The 23,161-nt window shown below is 37.4% G+C and overlaps 2 protein-coding genes and 1 long non-coding RNA gene across 6 annotated transcripts in view; 1 reads left to right on the top strand and 2 right to left on the bottom strand.

The window, feature by feature from the left end:
- The window catches only part of LOC123775373 (nicotinic acetylcholine receptor alpha4), a 147,212-nt gene extending 130,378 nt beyond the window's left edge, over positions 1–16,834 (top strand). The window contains exons 1-3 of one of the 2 annotated variants that reach the window (XR_011224187.1): positions 10,228–10,604; positions 13,552–13,714; positions 16,744–16,834. The gene's annotated coding sequence lies outside the window, so the exon portion shown is untranslated. Of the gene's footprint in view, positions 1–10,227; positions 10,605–13,551; positions 13,715–16,743 lie in introns of those variants that run through there. The other variant, XM_069311764.1, reaches the window with a different exon arrangement.
- Positions 1–22,128, bottom strand: part of LOC138356090 (uncharacterized) — a 252,268-nt gene extending 230,140 nt beyond the window's left edge. Inside the window, exons 1-3 of one of the 3 annotated variants that reach the window (XM_069311767.1) lie at positions 19,531–22,128; positions 18,221–18,472; positions 17,742–17,795 (exon numbers count right to left, since the gene is read on the bottom strand). In XM_069311767.1, coding sequence (XP_069167868.1) covers positions 17,742–17,795; positions 18,221–18,331 — 165 coding nt within the window. In that variant the 5' untranslated portion in view covers positions 18,332–18,472; positions 19,531–22,128. Of the gene's footprint in view, positions 1–17,741; positions 17,796–18,220; positions 18,473–18,847; positions 19,494–19,530 lie in introns of those variants that run through there. The other 2 variants (XM_069311769.1, XM_069311768.1) reach the window with 2 other exon arrangements.
- On the bottom strand, positions 6,595–9,566 carry LOC138356091 (uncharacterized). Its single transcript, XR_011224191.1, has 2 exons — positions 9,286–9,566; positions 6,595–8,633 (listed from the first exon to the last, which is right to left on the bottom strand). It is a non-coding gene; the product is annotated as an uncharacterized lncRNA (long non-coding RNA).
- Positions 22,129–23,161: the final 1,033 nt, after the last annotated feature.

Genomic DNA, 23,161 nt, shown 5'->3' with positions numbered 1-23,161 from the left:
TTATCCTGTGACCTGTAGTTTATTGTGCAGCTAATACTCATTCTGTGAGTCATAGGACATTGCGCAACCCTTTCTCATCGTGTGAATCTTTGTTTACTTTGCTCTCCATATTCATCCTCTGCGCGATAGTTTCTTGTGCAACCCATACCCATGATGTGAGTGGTAGTTTATTGTGTACCCTATATTCATCCTGTGAGTATAGGGTTCACAATTCTTGTTTGGATTCTTGTAATGTTATTTGTCTATTTGTAGTCACAGTATTTGTGCGCCCCTTGAGGGACTTGAATTAGAGGGGGGTTGAAATAGCCTAAGCTACTCTATCCCTTTGAGATTTATTTATTGCTTATCTCAATAAACATACTTGAACTTGAACTTGGGTACACAATGAGTTCATTTGTACTCCATACTCATCATCAAGAAGTGTATTTTACCAGCATTGTAATATAAATTAAGAATAAAAGCTTAACTGGATTACAGACCCATAATCAAAATAAGAGTCATCACTAATTATCATGACAAATTATCTAGGCTACACTTCCGCCTTCGACAAGCTGCCGCCGGATGTGGGTATAGTTTATTGTACACCCCCGCACCCCCAGTCCTGGAAGGGCGGGCATTGGGATGTGGACATGTGTACCATTATTCCCCCCCCCCCCACACACACACACTCGATCCTCTCCTGTTAATAATAATAAAAATTAAAAATAATAACGTTAATAAATATTATAATTAAAACACTTACTGTAATACCCTAGTGCTTGAATGAAGGTGAAGGAAAGACCCAATAAATGTGTAAGTGTATTAAAAACCAAATTTTCGTTGGGTGAGCTGGCAGGTGAGCACCACTTGCCAGCTCACCCAGTAATGAACATCACCTGCACACTGCACCGAACCACTTGCCAGCAGGTGCAGAAGTACGATGGAGAGAGCAAAGTATACCATATTTCAAGTATAATATTAAAGATATATTTAGGATTTAATGTTTTCGTATAAAGTTTCAATAATACCTTTATTTGATTTTTTTGTATTATTTTCTACCACAGACGTGGCCACACATTAACAATGCTAACCATCATATATACATTTTCTTCAGTCCGCCATGGACTCTAACCCTTTCCACTACCGCCCACAAGATGGGTATAGGGTGCATAATATAAGAACTAAACTAACTCCATTGATAGGGTTAGAGATTTGTTAAACATATAGTTCAGGGATTTATTGAACAATCAACCACATAAGGTGATTGTAGTGTTTTTAAAATGCTAGGCTAAGCTACATACGTAAATACATAAATACACAGATTTACGTATGCCCTACATAAAGTGTTCGATGTGTCTTTTACATAGTGTCATTAACGTGCATTTACAAAGGTGAAATTGAATTCTGAACACATACATACACATATATTTGTCTCTTTTACTCTGACAAGGTGAGATAACTGATAGAGAAACTAGTGTGCAATTAAGCACTTAATCACTGAAGGTGATTAAGGTGCTTTCACAAGCTCAGGTTATAGAGTTACATCACATACATTCATTGTATAATTGATACCAGGGCCGGATGAAGTGTTTGCTAGGGTGCTTAAAGAATGCAAAGAGGAGCTTTGTGACCCACTGTCAACCATATTTAATAAATCAATAGAGTCAGGCAGAGTGCCAGAGTTTTGGAAAGTTGCTAATGTGATACCAGTTTTTAAGAAAGGAGATAGATCACTTGCGTCTAACTATCGACCAATTAGCCTAACGTCTATTGTGGGAAAGTTACTCGAATCTATAATAGCAAATAAAATTCGTCTTCATCTTGAAAAACATAAATTAATAATTGAGTCGCAACATGGTTTTATAAATGGCCGTTCATGTTTAACAAATTTGTTATCTTTTTATTCTAGCATTGTTGAGGCAGTTGATAGTGGTAAGGATTGCGATGTTGTATACCTTGACTTTAGCAAAGCTTTTGATACAGTACCACATGAAAGACTGATTAAAAAAATAGAGTCTCATGGTATTGGGGGTGCTATATTAAGCTGGATTAGGGCATGGCTATACCAAAGGAAACAGAGAGTTAGTATAAATGGAATCAAGTCAGAGTGGGAAAATGTTGTAAGTGGAGTGCCTCAAGGCTCTGTCCTGGGACCTCTGTTGTTTATAATATATATAAATGATTTAGATTCAGGTTTGAGTAGCAACATTTGCAAATTTGCCGATGATACGAAAATCGGTAGGGAAATTAATTCGGAGGAGGACTCACTATCACTTCAAGTTGATCTAGATAGGGTTTTGAAATGGTCAAAGGATTGGCAGATGCAGTTTAATGCTGATAAATGTAAAGTTCTGAGGTTAGGTAATGATGATAGAGTTACAAGATACGAGCTAGATGGTGTTGTGATTGCGAAGTCGGATTGCGAAAGGGATCTGGGAGTTATGATTAGTAAGAATTTAAAACAAAAGGATCAATGCATAAATGTTCGTAATAAGGCAAATCGGACACTTGGATTTATTAATCGCAGCGTTAGTAACAAGACACCTGGTGTGGTTCTCAAGCTATATCTTGCTCTAGTTAGGCCCCATTTAGATTATGCAGTTCAGTTTTGGTCGCCATATTATAGAATGGATATAAATTCACTTGAACGTGTCCAGCGTAGGATGACTAAGTTAATTCCCCAAATTAGAAATCTTTCATATGAAGAAAGATTAACAAAGCTTAAGTTGCATTCACTGGAAAGGCGAAGAGTTAGGGGTGACATGATAGAGGTTTACAAGTGGATGAATGGACATAACCGGGGGGATATTAATAGGGTATTAAAAGTATCAACACAGGACAGAACACGAAACAATGGATATAAATTGGATAAGTTTAGATTTAGGAAAGACTTGGGTAAATACTGGTTCAGTAACAGGGTTGTTGATTTGTGGAACCAATTGCCGCGTAACATTGTGGAGGTGGGGTCCCTCGATTGTTTCAAGCACGGGTTGGACAAGTATATGAGTGGGATTGGGTGGTTATAGAATAGGAGCTGCCTCGTATGGGCCAATAGGCCTTCTGCAGTTACCTTTGTTCTTATGTTCTTATGTTCTTATGATACGTTACATCGTCAATCTAGGGTACAAGTTCAATATATCATCAAGTGTTCCAGTACTCAAATAGTAATTACACAGTTTAGCATAGCGCTTCATTCATGTATGTAAGAGAGAAGATTGTTCAAATATATTACATGCACATCCGGTACATCGTCCACCTTCTTCTACAGAACCGTCGGTATAGCACTGATACACATCGTTACCCATACTCTGAGTACTTTCAGTGATGCTTCACAGTGTTAACTGTTTTAATAATGTAGAGTGTACATTATCTTTCTTGGGTGCATTTACAAAATCAACTGCTAGATCCAAGTTATCCCATGGAGTAATTGGTTGATTAATCGTTAATTGAGTTGGGTACATATTTAATATTTTGATGGAGTTGGCTACCTTGTAGAACCAAAATGCATTCACGCCGAAAACTGTGCTAATAGACAAAATTATGGTAGAGATATGGGTCTATAATTATCTGAGTGTGCTTTGGGGATGGGAACAATGACACTGTCCAATCATCAGGTAATACTCCTTCACTTAAACTCATTCTGTACAACACTAAAAGTGGATTACCTGGTACTTGTGAGACTAATCTCAGTAAACTGTAAGTAATACCGTCCTCTTCAGGAGCAGTTGACTTATTTGATTGTGCTACACAGCCTTCCCGGCTTGGTGCCTTCTTTGGTAATTACTTATCAAAGGCAGCTCCATACGAGGAGCTGCCTCGTATGGGCCAATAAGTCTTTTGCAGTTACCTTCATTCTTATGTTCTTACTTACATTTACTGATCTTTATCATCATCATCATCATTTACAGAAAGAAATTAACATAAAAAGTAGTCATTTTAATACACAAAACAGAAGTAGATATTATGTAAATTATGATGCAGGATAGGATCACTATTAAGAACTTAATTATAAACCACAATATGTTTATATATATATCCTACTCACACTCATCCTAGCACAGTAATTTATTGTGCAACCCATACCCATCCTGTTACCAATAGTTTGTGCAACCCATGCTCATCCTGTTACCTTTAGTTTATTGTGAAACCCATACTCATCCTATGAATGGTAATTTATTATGCACCTCATACTCATCCTGTGAGTCATAGGACATTGTGGAACCCTTTCTCATCGTGTGAATCTTTGTTTACTTTGCTTTCCATACTCTGCTCTCCGATAGTTTCTTGTGCAACCCATACCCATGATGTGAGTGGTAGTTTATTGTGTACCCTATACTCATCCTGTGAGTATAGGGTACACAATGAGTTCATTTGTACTCCATACTCATCAAGAAGTGTATTTTACCAGCATTGTAATATAAATTAAGAATAAAGGCATAATCTTATTATGTACCCATAATAAAAATAAGAGCCATCACACTATAATTTTCATGACAAACGGCCTAGACTCCACTTCCGCCTTCGACAAGCTGCTGCCGGAGGTGGGTATAGTTTATTGTACACTCCCGCACCCCCAGTCCTGGGAAGAGGGGCATTCGAATGTGGACATATGAACCATTACCCCCAACCCTTCCCTCTTAATAATAATTGAAACACTACACTACACACTATATGTTCATTTAATATTTCAAGTATAAGACTCAAGATATATTTAGGATTTAACGATTTAACATTGTCTCAATCATACCTTTATTGCACTTTATCATCATTATTTACAGAAAGAAATTAACATAAAAATGTAGTTAATTTTAACATACAAAACCGAATTTGAACATTGTTAATTTTGATGCAGGATCACTATTAATAAGAAACTTAATTATAAACCACAATATGTTGTATATCATCAGAAATTTGGAAACATAATATATATATATATATATATATATATATATATATATATATATATATATATATATATATATATATATATATATATATATATATATATATATATATATATATATATATATATATATATATATATATATATATATATATATATATATATATATATATATATAAATGGAAATTTAGCACATTTAAATAATGTTATTAAGCTTAAGAATAAATTACATAAAATTAACATAGTAAAATGACTGGGATACAGATGGATCAGTAATCACATTACAAGTCCAATTATTTCCTAACTGAAGTCTGTAACGCACTATCATGTCATATTTCATAATACAAATTAGGTAAGAGATATGCAATATCAACACAAAATCGTCAGCTACTATTTCCAAAACACATTTATTATATAGCATTAAACTGCTCTTTCACTTCGGGGGCGCTTACGCTGATATGGTTTTTTGGCAATTCCAAATGTTTTTGGGATTGAAAAAATTTTGTTTTTGTCATACATTTTAGTATTTTCATTATAAGGTTTTCTTGATATAAAGCACCATAAGTAATCTCTCTTTTCATCTTTAGTTTTTTGGTCCCAAACTTCCTTAGGAACCAGGTACTTATCTAAATTGGATGATATTATATAATTGCCTTCTCCGTGTAATGCTCTCCTCAGATCTAGCATTTGGAGCGTTGAAACATTGCAAATTTTTTCAATTAATTCTGGCAGTTTTTGGGGTTTCCAATCATAGTCAGTTTCAGGATATGGTTTAGTGACTCACAATTGTTATTAGTCCATAACGTGTCCATTTTGGCTTTTGCGTGAGGTACACACACATAATTCCATAAAGAAGATTTCAAACGACTATCAAAATAATCTTTGAACTTTGGGTATTTGTAAAAGTAAAATATGAGATTGTTGATTCCCCTTTCAAACTGATCCTCACAAACACTTCTAACTAACCCATTTGTACCAAATATTTTCTTTTGGATACGAATCCTATCGGTGTTCGTGCATCCAATATTATCCGTTAAATAGTGGCGAACATTTTCTTTCAGATGGTTACTACACAATAACAATGTTGCCTTCGGAAAACAACACATAAGTGCCTTTCTTAACGCGATTTCCTGATCACTACCAATCATTACATTCGAGTTGTTAATACAGTTATCGAGTGGTGATTATTATTAACGTGGTGATTTATATAGTCTGTAAACAAGTACTATATCTATAAAATATAAAACTTATTTTAATTATCCTGCACTTCAAGAGACCACAAGCATTCTTACTCTCATTTATTTTTGTAGCAGAAATGTTTTGTCTATATTTATTTTATGGAAATTAGTGGTGTTTGAGCAAGCTAATCAACGTCAAAAATGTTTACGTTGTTGTTCTTCATCTGTAGTACTGAGCTCTACACATATGGGTAGCTTTGCCGCAGGCTGTTTACTGCTCTGAGAAATAAACATAAATCATCATGCCTGGAGCCCGCGGTGCCCGGCGCCTTGCTGTGGGAAGTCAGAGATGTTTATGATTCTGGTCTAGGAATACCGTGGGATTTCACCAAAATGTGTTGTATACAATGAAATGATTATACATTGCTATGTTGTGAACATTGTATACAGTACCTCAAGATATAAATCCCAAACCACTTAACTAGCTACCAGATACCTAATTAATTCCCTACTCTCTGTAAATGTCTTCCTGGTGTGTGTGTGTGTGTGTGTGTGTGTGTGTGTGTGTGTGTGTGTGTGTGTGTGTGTGTGTGTGTGTGTGTGTGTGTGTGTGTGTGTGTGCGTGTGTGTGTGCGTGCGTGTGTGTGTGTGTGTGTGTGTGCGTGTGTGTGTGTGCGTGTGTGTGTGTGCGCGCGTGTGTGTGTGTGTGTGTGTGTGTGTGTGTGTGTGTGTGTGTGTGTGTGTGTGTGTGTGTGTGTGTGTGTGTGTGTGTGTGTGTGTGTGTGTGTGTATACACCCACATATGTGTTGTATGTGGATGCTGAAGTTCAGTCTCTTGTCTATGTATAGGTCAAGGAACTTTCCATAATCATTATTGCTAATGTTAACATTGTGTATCTGAAGTTGAATTTGGTTTCAGGATTTACTTTCGAACAAAAATAGTAGTTGGTCTTTTTTATGTTTGATGTGAGTTTGTTAGTTTACATCCATGAGTGGACTTTTTAAATCTATTATTTTCATTATTATATAGTGCGTTTGGGTTGGGGTCTGAATAGAGGAAGGTAGCATCGTCAGCACTTATGTTTACACTTATTGGAAGTATCTAAGTATCAACTAAAGTATCTTCACACTTGACTTAAACTTTAGTAGCTATTTTCTGGACCATTCCTCAAGTTTCGGAGGTCAACGAAGATGGAATTCACATGAAATGGCTTATGTTACCATCACTAATAATGTTGTGTTTTCTGTCTAGCTTCAGACACGGTTATGTTACAATTGTGTCTTAAAGAGTTGCGCGCAATTAAGCATGATAGAAATCACTTACAATTAATGCAGGATGGTAGAAAATCACTTACAATTAATGCATCAAGTTTGGAGACTTGAATTGAAATTGAAATTGAAATAAGTTTATTGAGGTAAAATACACACAAATGGATGAGGTAGCTCAAGCTATTCTCACCCCGTTCAGTATATCGTGTTAATACATACATAGACACACACACTTGTACACATTTTAGTGTAACAAGCAAGGCAAATAGTTCTGTCTGATGGGTAGAGGCAACTGCACTTGCAGCTGCACCCGTGTGGCGGTGTAGGAAACCATCAATGTATATGATTTGAGAGAGAGAGAGAGAGAGAGAATGATCTGTGGACAGAGCATCAATATGGCGTAAGGTATTGGGCTTTGCCTCAAGATGAAGCATAATAAAGAACCCGAATATCAGGAGAAAAAATTACATTAAAAACTGTCCACATGATACATATATATAATCATGTTTTAAACATTTTAATTGTATTATTTGCATATATATATATAATTAGGAAGTAATGTTTATCTGGGTAAGTTGTCAGCTTTTATGAACTAATAGCTAGTGCGGCTTGTATATGGGGTACATCCGGTCTCTTACCCTCGACTGCGGCGGTAACTTTATGGTCAGGAAGCCAAAAATATTTATAGTTCAAGTTCAAGTATGTTTATTGAGACAAGAAAAAAATACATCTCAAAGGGATAGAGTAACTTAGGCTATTTCTACCCCCTCTACTTCAAGTCCCTCAAGGGGCGCACAAATTCAGTAAGTACAAATAGACAATTAACATTACAAGAATCCCATTTAACATTGCAGGTTAATATAGTAAGTACAGCATACAATTGTTACACTCTTGGGGCAAAAGTTTTGTAGCTCCTAAGTATACTGTCTATCATACCATTATCACACATACAAACAATTTGATGTGGTACATTACTTATTTCCTTATTTCTATAGTTATCAATAAGTTGACACTATAATACATAATGTTCTAAGGTGTGGGCGTGCGGCATACTACATAATTTACACTCCTTATCTTTTTCACTGACATCAACTCCGTATTGCCAGATATATTTGTATCCTAATCTTAATCTCATGTAAACTGAATCCTTCCAAGTTGACTTTCCTTTATCATAGGTGAAGGACGAGTTTGTATTTATTACTGAATAATTCTTAAGTGTGTTACTACTATCCACTATTGCCATTCTTTTTATCATTTCTTCATCTTCATTTCCTCTTATTATTCCTCTTACATCTGTCTTCATTCTGAAATAAAAACCTTTGACGTTACTTTGCATATATGTACATTAATTATAAAATTGATTGGCTTGTGTGCAGGCCTTCACACTCCCTGAGCGAGCCATCAAGTAACTATAAAAAGGCATATATCTTCACTTTCACTTCAGTTATATTTATACCAAAGTATTAACATGCAGCTTATATGTCTTTCTGATGACATAAAAAACTTCGTTTTTTATAATATATAGATTCAATTAACATTGATTTTCAAAAGGTCATAGTTCCCATCGAAAGGGAGAGCGTCGGCCAAGAAGCCTTGTTTAAAATATGAATATTTTTCCTCTCTAATAAGGTATAATCTCTGTGATGCATTAACACAAACTATTTTATATCTGCCTTTCTGATAACATATATAAATATAATCTTTATTTGTGAATATTTGTTAATTAAGCAATATATCAGAGAGCGTGTAGGGTTCGGTGTTCTATGAACGAAAAGGACTGGAGTAGTTTAAATAGCGAACGCATACCAACGAATAACGCTAGTATCTATATAACAAATTTATTGTCATGTGGAATTGATTTAACTTCCAGACACTTTTTTTTAATAAATATTAAATATTTTGTGGCTGTTTATGAAAAATATTATTATAAATACACATTCTACTTGTTAATATTACCAATTAAATTTGCGACAATTTGAGCCATGAAATACGACGACTGGATCACTGTGTACAGGAGGCTGTTATGGCAGCAAACACTCTCCAGGCGACCATATATCTTGGATAAGTCGCTCCACACAATTGTCGCTTGGACCGTCGACTTCCTATGGCGTCACCTCTCACATATTTACGTCTCATTTCGTTATGAAATTAGATTATTTCAGAGAAAAAATAGGTTTGATCATGTTCTACGTGTAGCACCAACATTATAGTAAGTAAATATACCATATTTCTTCATTACTTACGTAATGCTAATACGTTTTGGGTAGTTTTGGCCTGATTTGGGATGATTGGGGTAATTCTATGGACCCTGTACATGTGTATACAACATTAATAATTTTGTAACTAGCGTCAAACATTGTTATTTGCTTAGCTAACCGAACTAGAGGGTTCAGTTCCTGAACCGATTATGTGCCTCTGTAATCCTTTACACCACCGCCCACGGGATGGGTATGGGGTGCATAATAAAGAAAGAAATAGAAGAAATTGAAATTGCATAATACGGTTATTGACATTCAATAATAGTAAGATAAAGCAATGAGGACCAAATGGGAGACCAGTGATCAGATGAATATTACAGACTCAAGGGTAGCCTTCTCTTCTTGTATATAAATGAAAAAATAAATTCGTTTGTTTAATTCTAATGCTTGTAGGCGAGAACAGTTGTGAACGCCAGCTAGCGCACAAGTACATGAGCACCCAAAATACTTTTACACAAAAGACATGTACAGACAGGCGTGTGGCTTCTGACTTCTTTTTTATTGATTAATATTAAATATTAGGCGCTTACCTATAATAGTTATCATTTTATACATGTATAACTCTCACATAATAAATATAAAAGGAGTTTATCCAAAAACTGACAGAAGTGTTGTGTTTTGTGCGTTGTATCGTGTTTGTGGGCATTCGGGTGTGTTGTGTTTACGCTGGCGGGCGGCGTCCTTACCAACTCCGGATTATGTCTATTACATCACTAAAATTCATTTAATAACTATATGCCTGTTAAATAGAAGATTTTAATTGTTAATAGCATTATATTGTCGTTTTAATATGGAACACGTACACATATGCGAAACGTCGAAAGCTGGTGTCTGAAGTGGTAAAAATATTGGTGTGCGATGTTGTCAATGTACGGAGTGTCTTGTATCCTATTGGGTGTGCCTCGTATCCCCTACAACAACAAGAAGTTCGAGAGCGATGAGGCCGCCACCTACTAGCTTCAGGATGTCGTCGAATCTAAATCAACAATATACTACCGCCGCTACTTTCTCGGAAAGGTAAGTACCTGCCGCTTTACTTCTCTCACCCTGCCTAGCCTGGCCTGGCCTAGCCAGACCTGACCTGGCCTAGCCTTACCTAGCCTAGTCTGACCTGGCCTAGTCTGACCTGACCTGACCTGGCCTAGCCTTACCCAACACTAATCACCACACGTGACAGCCCAAACGAATCGCAAATAAGTACACGTAACAAGTCATATGCCCGGACACTCTTTCACCTTGGGGACTGAGTGGTAACTATTGTATAGAAGAGCTGGCTCCCTGAGAGTGGTAAGAGGGCGTGATAAGAGGCTAACGTGTGGTCTTGAAGGAAGTCGATAAAGCAGACAATTTTCAAAAGGAAGGGCAGCATAACGAGCAGACAGGAATGGACAGACAGTCGGTTATCCCATAATGTGTAATACGCCCCGCACAGCATGGGTGGAGTGGGGGGGGGGGGGGGTTGTAGCAGGGCACAGTATGGTGATGGTGTGGGTGAAGTACACACCCACTGAATTCCTGCCATCAATAATTGTTTTCATAACCATTAGAACAATGGCATCCCTCCAGCCACCATCCTTCCACTGACCCCCTCCTCTGGTCCTCCACCTCAGACAATAACCCCCCACACCCCCTCTCCCTTCCAGACATCAGCATGTCAAAATCAGTACCATAATGTGTTTAAACTATTTAAACTAAGTCATTGTGTATCTCAAGGTATCTTAATTCATTTGAAAGTGTACATGTGCATTCGTTCATATACTCGCCTAATTGTGCTTGCTGGGGTTGAGCTCTGGCTCTTTAGTTCCACCTCTCAACCATCAATCAACAGGTGTACAGGTTTCTGAGCCTATTGGGCTCTATCATATCTACACTTGAACCTGTGTAAGGAGTCAGCCTCCACCACATCACTTACTAATGCATTCCATTAGATATAATCATATATGATTACACATAATCATAATCATTCCATACACATAATCATATATGTGTACGTCAACGTATACATACATGCGTATATATACCTCATATTAAAATACTGATAAACGAATGACCATGAACAAATTAATTTATAATTGTAGCATTATATGTAATTTTAATAGACTAATTACGTGTTTATACATTTGAATGGTCCAGACAGGTGGCCAGCCTTGGACATGTACACTTCTGGTAGGCACAATGACCTCATGTTAGACCCTTGATAGATTATGTGAGAGAGAGAGAGAGCTGGGGCAGGGAGGTGCGTGCCCCAGGGAGATAATCCATGCCCATGCCCCGCCTCGAGGTCAGTTCTCGAGTCACACCAAGAATAACAATCGAGCAAGTTGTCCTGACCAGGATGTGGCATATTAGGGAGGGTTGAGGAATAGGAAGCCTGTCTGATAGGGCTCTTGGCAAGCAGCTCTCCCTCAGTCTACCTATCTATATGGAAGAAATGTATCTAGGCCCTCCTCCCCCCTGCCTATTCTCTCTCCCCCACCTTTCTTCCTTCATTTCCTCCCTCCTTCCCTCCCCCTCACTGGTGAGAGAGTAGGAGTGTGAGAGTGGTTAGAGAACTCGTAGTTCTCACGCTCGTGAAATTGTCTGCGACCCTGGAGGAATAGAGCGGAAGGGGGGGGGGTGAAAGTAGGTGACGATGGAGGAGTAGAGGGGAGCATTATATGCAGTGAACGTAGGTGTCTATGGAAGAGTACATCATAGAGGAGGGTGAAAGGAAGGTGACGATGGAGGAGGAGAAGGGAGGGGGTGTGAAGGTAGGTGATGATGGAGGAGTAGAGGGGAGGAGGGGGGCAAAGGTAGGTGTCTATGGAAGAGTACATCATAGAGGGGGGGTGAAGGTAGGTGGCGATGGAGTAGAGCAAAAGGGGTGGGGGTTGAAAGTAATCCTGAGTTTAATTTTTTAGTTATATATAGTGACACCTCGCCTTACGAATGAATATTTATGAACTTTTCGGGTTACGAGCCTAATTTCTTCGAAAAATTTGAATCGGGTTACAAACTTTGCCTCGGGAAAGGAGTTTGTTGATATACGTATGGGCTGACCTAGCGCGTGGTGGCATGGTGATCGCGCCTCAGTTTACCAGTGTCTCCTGCCTAGTAAGTATCGCGCCTGAATTCTTTGTAAAGCATTACATTTGTTTTGGGATTTTTGGCTATTTGAACATAAAATTTGTTATGATATATCTTGCCATGAGTCCCAAGAAAGCCAGTGGTAAGGTTCAAGCCAAGAAAACACATGTGAGAATGACCATAGAGGAAAAACAAGAGAGCATTCATAAACATCAAAATGGTGCACAGGTTGTTGAACTAGCTAGGCAGTGCAACAAATCTATGTCAACAATATGCACTGTACTTGCTAAGAAAAAGGACATTATGAGCATTAAAGTGGCAAAAGGCATATCAACAATCCTGAAACAAAGAACACGAACACTTGAGGATGTTAAAAAGTTTTTATTAATTTGGATACACAACAAGGAGTTAGCAGGTGATAGCATTTCAGAGGCCATCATTTGTGAGAAACCAAGGCATTTGCATGAAGACCTTTTAAAGAAAACCCCTGGAACGAGGGGGGGGGGAGAAAAGATGAATCAAGTTTGAAAATGTGAAAAGTTTGTGTGACAATAGAGCCTCGTGGAAAACTTTTGCTGTGGTCATTACCTGGTGGAATGCACCCAGGATGGAGTATTAGGGCTATACATCTTTTAAATCATAAAAGTAATAAACATTTCCCATCAACCTTACGTTTTGCGAGGGCAGCGGCGAGGGCAGGCGGAGTGAGGCAGAGCCCCATTGTGCGCCCGTATTTATACGGCCCCAAACTGCCCGCGCAACGCCGCGGGACGCGCTGCGCAATTGTTTCTTTCTCCCCCGCCAGAAACATCCCCGCTTGTGATGCAAGCAGTGACCATATTTTGTTAGTATAAATGGACTGAATATTCTGAAATTGCTATTAATTTTTCAATTTCAGATTCAAAGGTGGTCTGGACACCCAATTTGGTCAGACAGGTGAAGAGAGCATTTAGGATAGTTCGAAGAGATGAAGATGGTCGCAATTGTGTTCGAAGAGGCAAACGCCCCCCTTTGCTCCTGACATTATGTTCAACCATTGACCTCTGCACACCTAACACAAGGTAGGTTGAAAACTAAGCAGTGTTTGTCATGGCTCTCAGTTGTTCCTGGTAATAGGCAATTTAGTTCTGGAATCATTTTTGTTGGCCAATGTTAAACTTTTTCGAAAGTAGATGTTTTTCTGAAAGGGAAGGGGGGGGAACCTCTATGCTTGGATACAGTTATCTAAGTGAATACTTAGATTTATACAGTAGAATAACTACCTTCTTTTCCTTAGTCAAAAAGGTTGCTTGTTTATTTCTAGGGACTTGTATTGTCTTTTATTTTTAATTGCAGCAACTTTCAGTGAATGATAGATTCTTACTGAAAGAACCTTTACTTCATTGTTGTTGCTTTATGGTCATCTCATTGTGTACAGGGATTCCGCGAAGCTTTTGGGGTTAGTGTTTGACACTCGTTTGTCTTGGTCAGCCCATATCTCTTGCCTCCGAGTTGAATGCTCTAAGGCCCTTAACCTCCTTAAGGTTTTGTCCCATACTTCTTGGGGAGCGGATAGGCGCACGCTCCTCTATTTGCACTCCTCTCTCGTCCTGTCTAAACTCAATTATGGTTGCCCTGCATACTCTTCTGCTTCTCCTTCTACTCTTCGCCATCTTGATGCTTTGCACCATACTGGGTTGCGTCTCGGCTCTGGTGGATTTCGTTCGACTCCCTCCCTTAGTTTGTAAGTTGACACTGGCTTTCTCTCTCTTCAGGACTGCCGTGATCGCTACTGTCTTCGCTATCTTGCGCGGTCCTTCCAACATCCTTCCTCTCGCCTCTGTCGTGCATTGACTTTTTCTCCTCCTGTGGTTCCTGTTCCTCTTCATTGTCTCCCACTTAATGTCCAGTTATCTCGCTTACAGGATTCTCTTTCTGTTCATATTTCTAATGTTTCTCCTTGTATTGTTCCTTCATTACCTCCGTGGAGAGTCCCCCTTCCCAAGTTTTGTACGTCCTTGACTTGTATTACTAAAGCCTTTACCCCTCCTACAATTCTGAAAAGCCTCTTCCTTGAGCACTTTTCTTCGCACTCCCACTCTATTTCCATCTTCCCTGATGGGTCTAAGTCTGCGGATGGTGTGGGCTACTCTGTTGTTTTTCATGACCGTACTTACATGTGTTGCCTCCCTTCGGAGGCTAGCGTCTTTACGGCAGAACTTTATGCTATTCTCTATGCTCTTCGTCTCTTGCTTTCTCATTCTTCCTTTGTGGTTGTAGTTGATTCTCGTAGTGCCCTCATGGCTCTAGGGTCCTTTAATCCTGTCCATCCGGTGGTCATTGAGATTCAACATTGGCTGTTTCTTATTTCTAGTAAATTTAAATCAGTAGAGTTTTGCTGGGTTCCCAGCCATATTGGTGTTTCAATGAGCGTGCGGATGCTGCCGCTAAGGAAGCTATCCGTTCTTGTCCCATCTCCCGTAAAGGTATTCCTTATTCCGACTTTTATCCTGTTATTCATTCTTCCCCGTTGGCAGGGTTGTTGGTCCTCTGTGGTTGGTAACAAGCTGCGTACTCTCAAACTTAGTGTGTCCCCGTGGCCTTCCTCCTACCACCGTAACCGGCGGTGGGACACTGCTTTGGCACGGCTGTGGGTTGGTCATACCCGCTTAACCCACGGTCACTTAATGGAGCGCCGCCCTGCTCCTTATTGTCCGAATTGAGTTGTCCCTCTTACAGTTGTGCATATCCTTGTTGAATGTCCTGACTTCCAGGACGAGCGTGTGTCTTGCTTTCCGACCGTCCCTCGCAGTCACTTGTCCCTCGATAGAATTCTAGGTGAATAGGATACTTTTGATACCGTTCGCCTTATGCGTTTTTGTTCTCGTATTGGCATTCTTGGTGATATTTAGCGCCCTCTGATTATTTCGCACTTTGATGGTGCTACATGGCCTTCCCGGTTTGGTGCCTTCTTTTGGTAATTACCTTACCTTCATTGTTGTTTCATTTTAATGTGGTAGTTGTGATATGGATTGTTCTGGCTCATGTGCAAGGTCTTGGATTTTTTTCTGTTTTATATTAAGAAATTGCCAGTCTTGTTACTATTTGTAGAGTTAGAGATCTGCATTAAGGCCTCAATATTATAAAAAAAAAAGGAATATAACATGTTATCAGCAAATTTTGTGGTTGGTAATATTTAGATTAATGTCAGTGATGTATATGACAAGGGGTTAAGACCCCTTGTGGTATGACAGCATTTTTCCCAGTCATTTCTTTAACAAATGAAAGGGTCCTCATAACCATTCTTTTGTCCTTTCTACTATGTACTGTACCTGTTTGTTGCTTCTTGGTCTTTCATTTGGTACTTTGGCTATTAAAACAATGGCCTTTGGTAATGTTGCAATTACCATTTCTAAAAAAAATGAGCAGGTTCATTAGGCAGGGTTAGTTTTTAGCAAAGTTAAAAAAAAAAAAAAAAATCCATTCCTTCAGGACCTTGCAGATGTTAGGTCAAACTGACAGTAATCTGTTTTGCCCTTTGAAACAATGATGGTTTTAATCTAGGTAAAATATTTCAGAATATCTGAAAAGTTTGGCAGACAAATCATTTAAGAGCTTTGATTAAATTTAAGTTACCAAAGACTTTGAAAACCATGTTGTATAGATGCTTCTGTGTCACTTTTCTAATGTTTTGTAAATTTAACAATGATCTTTAATTTAATTACAATTTGTACAAAGCTTAGGTGTTGCATAGCTTTAAAATTACTTTCAAATATGAAAACTAAAATATTGACTAAAAGTTTCTTCCACTTTAATATTTCAGACTAATTTGCAATATTTGTTAGTTTATGTAAATTGAATAGGTAGTCCACTTTAACATCTTTTCAATGCATTTTGCATGCACCTATGTAACAAGTTACAAATAGGTGTAAATTTTACCAAGTATTAATTTTCAAAGTAAAAAAAATTTCAGATGTTTAAACATTGCATCAATAGTAGTAAACAATAATTTCCAGCATAATATCAGGATAAGGTAAAGTAGTTTCATTAAAATTGTTTTATTAAATAAGTTTTACATATAGTATTTATAATATATTTATTACTGTTTCAGGTTGTGGGACAGATGCTCCTAGATGAACAGAAGAGCCAAGACAACTCCAGAGACAATCACCTGTAAAAGAAAAATAAACATTAAACAGGGACACTACTTTTATTATCACCAACACCTAATAATAAGCCCAAAAAATCCTAACATCCTATCTTTTAAGATAGGCTCAGCAAGGCCTATCCCTTACTCGTTTTATTGCAGAGCTTGTTCCCTGAATGGAAACAGTTCATCCACCACTTTAGTGCCATCAACACATTGTACATATGCTTTACCAAAAGCACTGTACAATGTATGCCAGGCACTAAAGTTTTAGATGCATCCACCCATTCAGCAAACAAGCCCTGTGTGAATTAACAATGTAACCATTGTTAAGGGTCCCTAAACCTATGCAAATCTAGTCCATCTTTTAGATGGGTAGTTGAGCAAAGCTCTGAAAAAGCCAAGCCAGGGAAGTCTGCAGGACTGCCTGGTCCCCTTTTATGAAATGGGGTAGGATCAGTACAAACTGCATCATCCCCTGTGGGTTGTAACAGTAGGACATGGTTACACACCTATAAATGGACTAGATAAGAGAATTAAGATTAGGTCATTGATATAGCTAAAACATCAAATTCAAACTCACCCACTTTTGCAGAGTAAAGGAGCCTCACTCCAAGCCAGTCCATGCATCATAATCACTTTCACCTGAAAAATATTTCAATTTAATTTCAGATTTAAAGCCAATCTTGCTTTACTTTACAAATTCAGATGGAAAAATTTCTTTAAGGAATTTACCTTTCCTACATATTCTAGTAGCAGTAGTAAAGATCTAATTTAGCAATATAAATATATATGGCATCAATTTGCCAAGTTTCAGTAAATGTCATTTGAGAAACTAGCCACAACTGCACTTCAATGGCAATTTACATTTATCTTTAGCCAATGCTATATTGTTTAAGTTATTACTATTTTTTTTTTACTTTTATGCAAATCTATTCAGATTAACCTTTACTACAACTCACCTGATTCTGTTTAAGCAACTGACAGAGGGACTTCTGGACTTTCCAAACCACATTCTGGAAAACTATATAAATTTAAAACCAAGCTAAAGTAAACATTGAATATTTTTTTTACTTTCAAGGGAAAAATACCATCACTTAAAACAAAACTTTTCCTGCCATTAACTTTATTTGACTCATGATTACCCTTAACAGTTATACATTTATAGATTAAAGCTTATTTAACAAACATTTAATGTTAACTAAACAAGATTGATATTTCATTAAAATTTTATTAATAAAACACTCTCAACTATGCTGTTTAAGATCTCATGCCCCACATTACAATTTTAACATAGCACTATTCAATACATTCCTGAAAGGACTAAACTTGCAGATATGGTACACACTAGCCTAAGCCTAGACTTCCATACCCCAATATTTAATAGGTTTTTAGCAATTAACTTCTACCCTCTAATTCCAATGTACACAACACTACTTACTGAAGATCGGCAAGTAATTTCCTGCAGCTGTTTGTTGCCAGGACCTTCCACTATTCTCATGTTAGCTGGAACATTTGTGCCAGCTGCTGGTTTGAAAGGGAGGCATACCATGTGCCAATTCAGGAAGCTTTCCACGTTCCTCACTGCATGTCAGCTCACGACCTCACTACCATGTTGGGAGGCAGTTGAAGACTAACCAATCCAATCAACATCCCAGGCTGGAGAGCAGTGCCAGCTCTGAGAATTTACCACCTGCAAAAAATTTAATACTCTTAATCTACATCTATCTCATCTTTACCTAGCCCCCAAACCTTACATTTGTCAGCATTAAACTGCATCTGGTAGTCTTAACCATTTCAAAACTATATAGGGCATCGGTATTTTTTATTTGCCAATTCTGCAACTATTGCAGTCTAAACCATAATCTTGCGAATAACCGAGGTCCAAGGAGAGCTTTTAGGCACTACTTACAACACTTCTCCCAACTTAACCCCATTTATACTAATTTCCTTTGGTATAGCCATAACCTAATCAACTTCAGTCAGCATTCCCAATGATCCGAGCCCCTATCAATTTTGCGCCACTATCAAATTCTCTGCTGAAGTCAAGGTACACAATATCACAAACCTTATCACTATTTCCTCAACTATGCAACCTAATCCACGAACATTTAGTAACAAAACTATGCGATTCATGTATCTAGTCACGTTCCTCAAAAAGAGTAGAGAAATGGCACTTGCAATGTTAGATTCTAGTAACTTTCCTCACAATAGACTAAGCTAATTGGTCACTAACTTAAGCGTTAAAGTTAACTCAAACTTTTACTTTAAAACTTGCTATATTACGAACTTTCCACGACCGGCCTTTACCCGACATAATTAAATAGGGTAAAAACGGTATATTAAATGCAGTAAAACTACGGTAAATTCAATATGATAAACTTGCATTCTTTAAGCATGGGCTGCATAGTAAGTGAACTAAACTAAATGTTAAGCACCCTGGCAAACCACCTCGTTCTATTCAATTTATTTCATCACTTTGTCCGGCTAGAATTTTTAGATTAAAGGAACACCCTCCCTGGTAACGGCTGAACTAGTTAACCAAATATAAATATTTAGGTAAAATACTTTCATAAAACCCGTCTACTTCCCACACCAGTAGACTTTTTCAGCTAAAGGCATAATGTAATGTTCCACTTTAGTAAATAAAGACTTAAAAAAACACTACTCCATCTGTGTAGTTACCGGTTACCTGACATTCTACGCTTAAAATAACCCATCTATTCCCCATAATTGTTCGATATAACTTACCTCTCACCCGCTGGTCGAGTACACAGCAGTATATATCCTCCTCCATCACTCACCGCGTGGATACTATTTCACTCTGGCCGCAAATTGCCTCAAATCACCTACGTTGTCCATAAACATATATAGAAGAGCAACTGACCGTAACAACCGTATAGCGATCATCACATAACGTGGGAACATTAGTAGTACAGCTGTCAAAACATAGATGGCGCCAGGACAAACGGTAATTCCTATGGACTCGCCTAGTTATGCGTAGGGAATTGAGCTTCGCCTGTTTGGTCCCGCCCCTCAGCTGTATTCACCTTGTTGTACTCACCTAATTTGTGCTTGCAGGGGTTGAGCTTTGGTTCTTTGGTCCCGACTCTCAACCGTCCATCAACAGGTGTACAGGTTCCTGAGCCTATTGGGCTCTATCACATCTACATTTGAAATTGTGTATGGAGTCAGCCTCCACCACATCACTGCTTAATACATTCCATTTGTTAACTACTCTGACACTGAAAAAATTCTTTCTAATATCTCTGTGGCTCATTTGGGTACTAAGTTCCCCTTGTTCGTGTTACACCCGTGTTAAAGAACTGTCTTTGTAACTATCAAAATGCATATATCTTTGCTTTCACTTCAGTTATATTTATGACAAGGGATTTAAAATTTGCCTATATTTCTGCTTCTCTGATGACATTAAAAACTTTCGTTTATTACAGTATCTACATAAAATTAACATTTATCTTCATTAGGTTGTAGTTCTCATCAATAGGGAGAGCGTCGGTAAAAAAAAAAAAATTGTTTAAATATAATGTAGCGAGTAGATTATCCCAATAATATACTCGCTCCAAATATAGTGTTAATATTCCTGTCAACCTTTGGAGATGAATGAGGTGAGGCGTTGCCTGGGCAACGAACATATGGCTAGTCTACTTTCAAGTGTGGTCTAGAGCAGACACTTGCGAGATACTGTACCGACGCTCAGTGCGCTCTACTCACACCAAAGTATCACCTGTGTACTTCTGTATATTCGACCAAATATATATATAGTATCTTAGTGTCTGTGTTTATTTGTCACCATACTTTACGTAACAATAGAACCGTTACAATAAATATTTTTCCTCTCTCAATAATATGCCCGAAACGCTATGCGTACTAGTGGCTTTAGGTATTGTATGTACTAGCTCTATCTATAAATCCAATATTATGTTTGTAAATCGACTATTTATGTACATGTACTTTCCTGAATAAAATGAACTTTACTTTACTAATAATCTAATCTCTTTGACTAAAACGTAAGAACGACTTTATCTATGCCTTTTTGATAACATATACAATTATAAGCTTTATTAGTTTATTAGTTAACCAGTTTAAGTTAAAAACGAAGCTATACCTAATAAATTCCCTGTAACCAACCTTACCCTTCTATTGTCAGCCAATGTCTGTTTTTTTTTTAAAGAGCGCTGTTTGTAGACATAATTGTATTTGTGCTGCTTTTTCATCTATGTTTTCATTCTACTCATTATGCTCAATTAGTATTAAGCTTGTCATTTAAGTTTATCATGCCCGAAACGCTTTGCGTAATAGTGGCTTTAGGCATTGTATGTACTAGCTCTACTTATAAGTCAACCAATCTTTGTAAAAATTTATTGTATGTATGTACCTTACCTAAATAAACATTTTATTTTTATTTTATTTTATTTTAGTGAATCTCTATTAATTAAACAATATATCAGAGAGTGTGTAAGGTTCGGTGTTCCATGACACCTGTCAGAGACATGGGAGATTTTACATCAGTACAGTAAATGTTTTAAGTAGCGAACGCATACTAACGAATAACGATTAGTATAGACCAACACTATTGTTCTATGAAGTCGATTTAACTTCCAGACATGTATTTTTCAATAAGTCTTAAATATTTTCTGGCTAGTTATGTTAGATATTATTAGAAATACGTATTCTACTTGTTAATATAATAAACTAAATTTGCGATCATTTAAGGAGAGAAGTGCGACGACTGGATCACTGTGTACAGAAGGTTGATATGCCAACAAACACTTTCCAGACAACAATATATCTTGGATAAGTCGCTCCACAACATTGACACCTGGACCGTTGACTTCCTATGAGGCCACATATTTACTTATTTCATAATGGAAGTATATTATTTTATAGTAAATATATGTTTTCTCGTGTTCTGCATTAAGCACCAACATTATAGTGAATAAATATACCATATTTCTTCATTATTTAAGTAATGCTAGGAGGCTTTGAGTAGCCTTGGGTCATTAGGTGAACAGAATCTCCAATAGATGGGGCGAGAGTCGCGCTATCTCTCGCCCGAGCGAGAGTCGAAACTTATTTTAGAATTGATATATCTTTGTCCTCCAACAAGATATATTTCCTTTGGTGCACTCACAATAACGAGCATATCTCTGTCTTTCTGAAGGCATATACTATTTTAGGCTTTATAAGCGTATCTTTGTTAATTACACACTATATTGGCAAGTGCGTAGGCTTCTGCATTCCCTGACCGACAAGCTACTGAATGCCACTATAAAAACGTATGTATCTTCACTTGAGCTTTATATATGTCTATGTTAAAGTCTTTAAAATGAAGCTTATATTTCTATCTTTCTTGAGACATATAAAACATATGTGTTTATTAATGAATTTACGTGAAATAAGCATTGTTCTGAGAGAGTTGCTCTGTCGATCAGTCTGTGCGGGGTCGGAGCTCGGCGATTATTAAAACACATGTATCTTCATTAGAACTTTATATATATCTATGGTAAAGTATTTAAAATGAAGCTTATATTTCTATCTTTCTCAACACATATAAAAACATTTGCGTTTATTAACGAATTTACGTGAAATAAGCATTGTTCTGAGAGAGAGTTACTCCGTTGCTCGATCTGTGCGGGATCGGAGCTCGCCGATTAGAAAAATACACGTATCTTCGCTTTAAATACAAATATGCCCATGGTAAGGCATTTAAAATGAAGATTATGTTTCTATCTTTCTTGAGACGTATAAAAATCTTACGTTTATTAACGATTCTGCGTGAAATAAGCATTAATAAGCAACAACTCCACCAACTAGTACATGTAGTCTTCAGCGGTCCGTCTAATTACCAAAAACTACCACATGCTACACACGCTTCAGAAAACTTCCTGGCAATACGTTAGTAATGAATAAATATAATATATTTACTCATTACAATGTTGGTGCTGAACATACAACATGAAAAAACATAATTTTAATCCGAAAAAGTATCTTTTTATAAAGAAATTAGACGAAAATAAAAAGCTGGTGACGCCAAATCAAGTCGACGATCCAAGCTTCGGTTAGGTTAGGTTTGGTTAAGTTAGGTTAGGTTAGGTCAGCCTAACTTAATATATCATATTTATTCATTACTAACGTATTGCCAGGAAGTTTTCTGAAGCGTGTGTAGTATGTGGTAGTTTTTGGTAATTAGACGGATCCGTCTTCAGTATCAAACAAAAAGTATTCTCCAAAATTTTAAATATGGCAATCTTTTGAACTTAAAATTTACGATTAACAATAATCAAAATTAAGTCACCTATTTACATTTCACCGAAATAAAATGTTCTACACCGATATGTTTTCAAACAATTGCTGATGCTTT

Source organism: Procambarus clarkii, chromosome 70 (genome assembly GCF_040958095.1).
Source record: "Procambarus clarkii isolate CNS0578487 chromosome 70, FALCON_Pclarkii_2.0, whole genome shotgun sequence".
In the NCBI taxonomy this organism is placed as follows: Eukaryota; Metazoa; Arthropoda; class Malacostraca; order Decapoda; family Cambaridae; genus Procambarus; species Procambarus clarkii.
The sequence above is the reverse complement of the archived record's forward strand: the minus strand, read 5'-3'. Positions and strand labels throughout refer to the sequence as shown.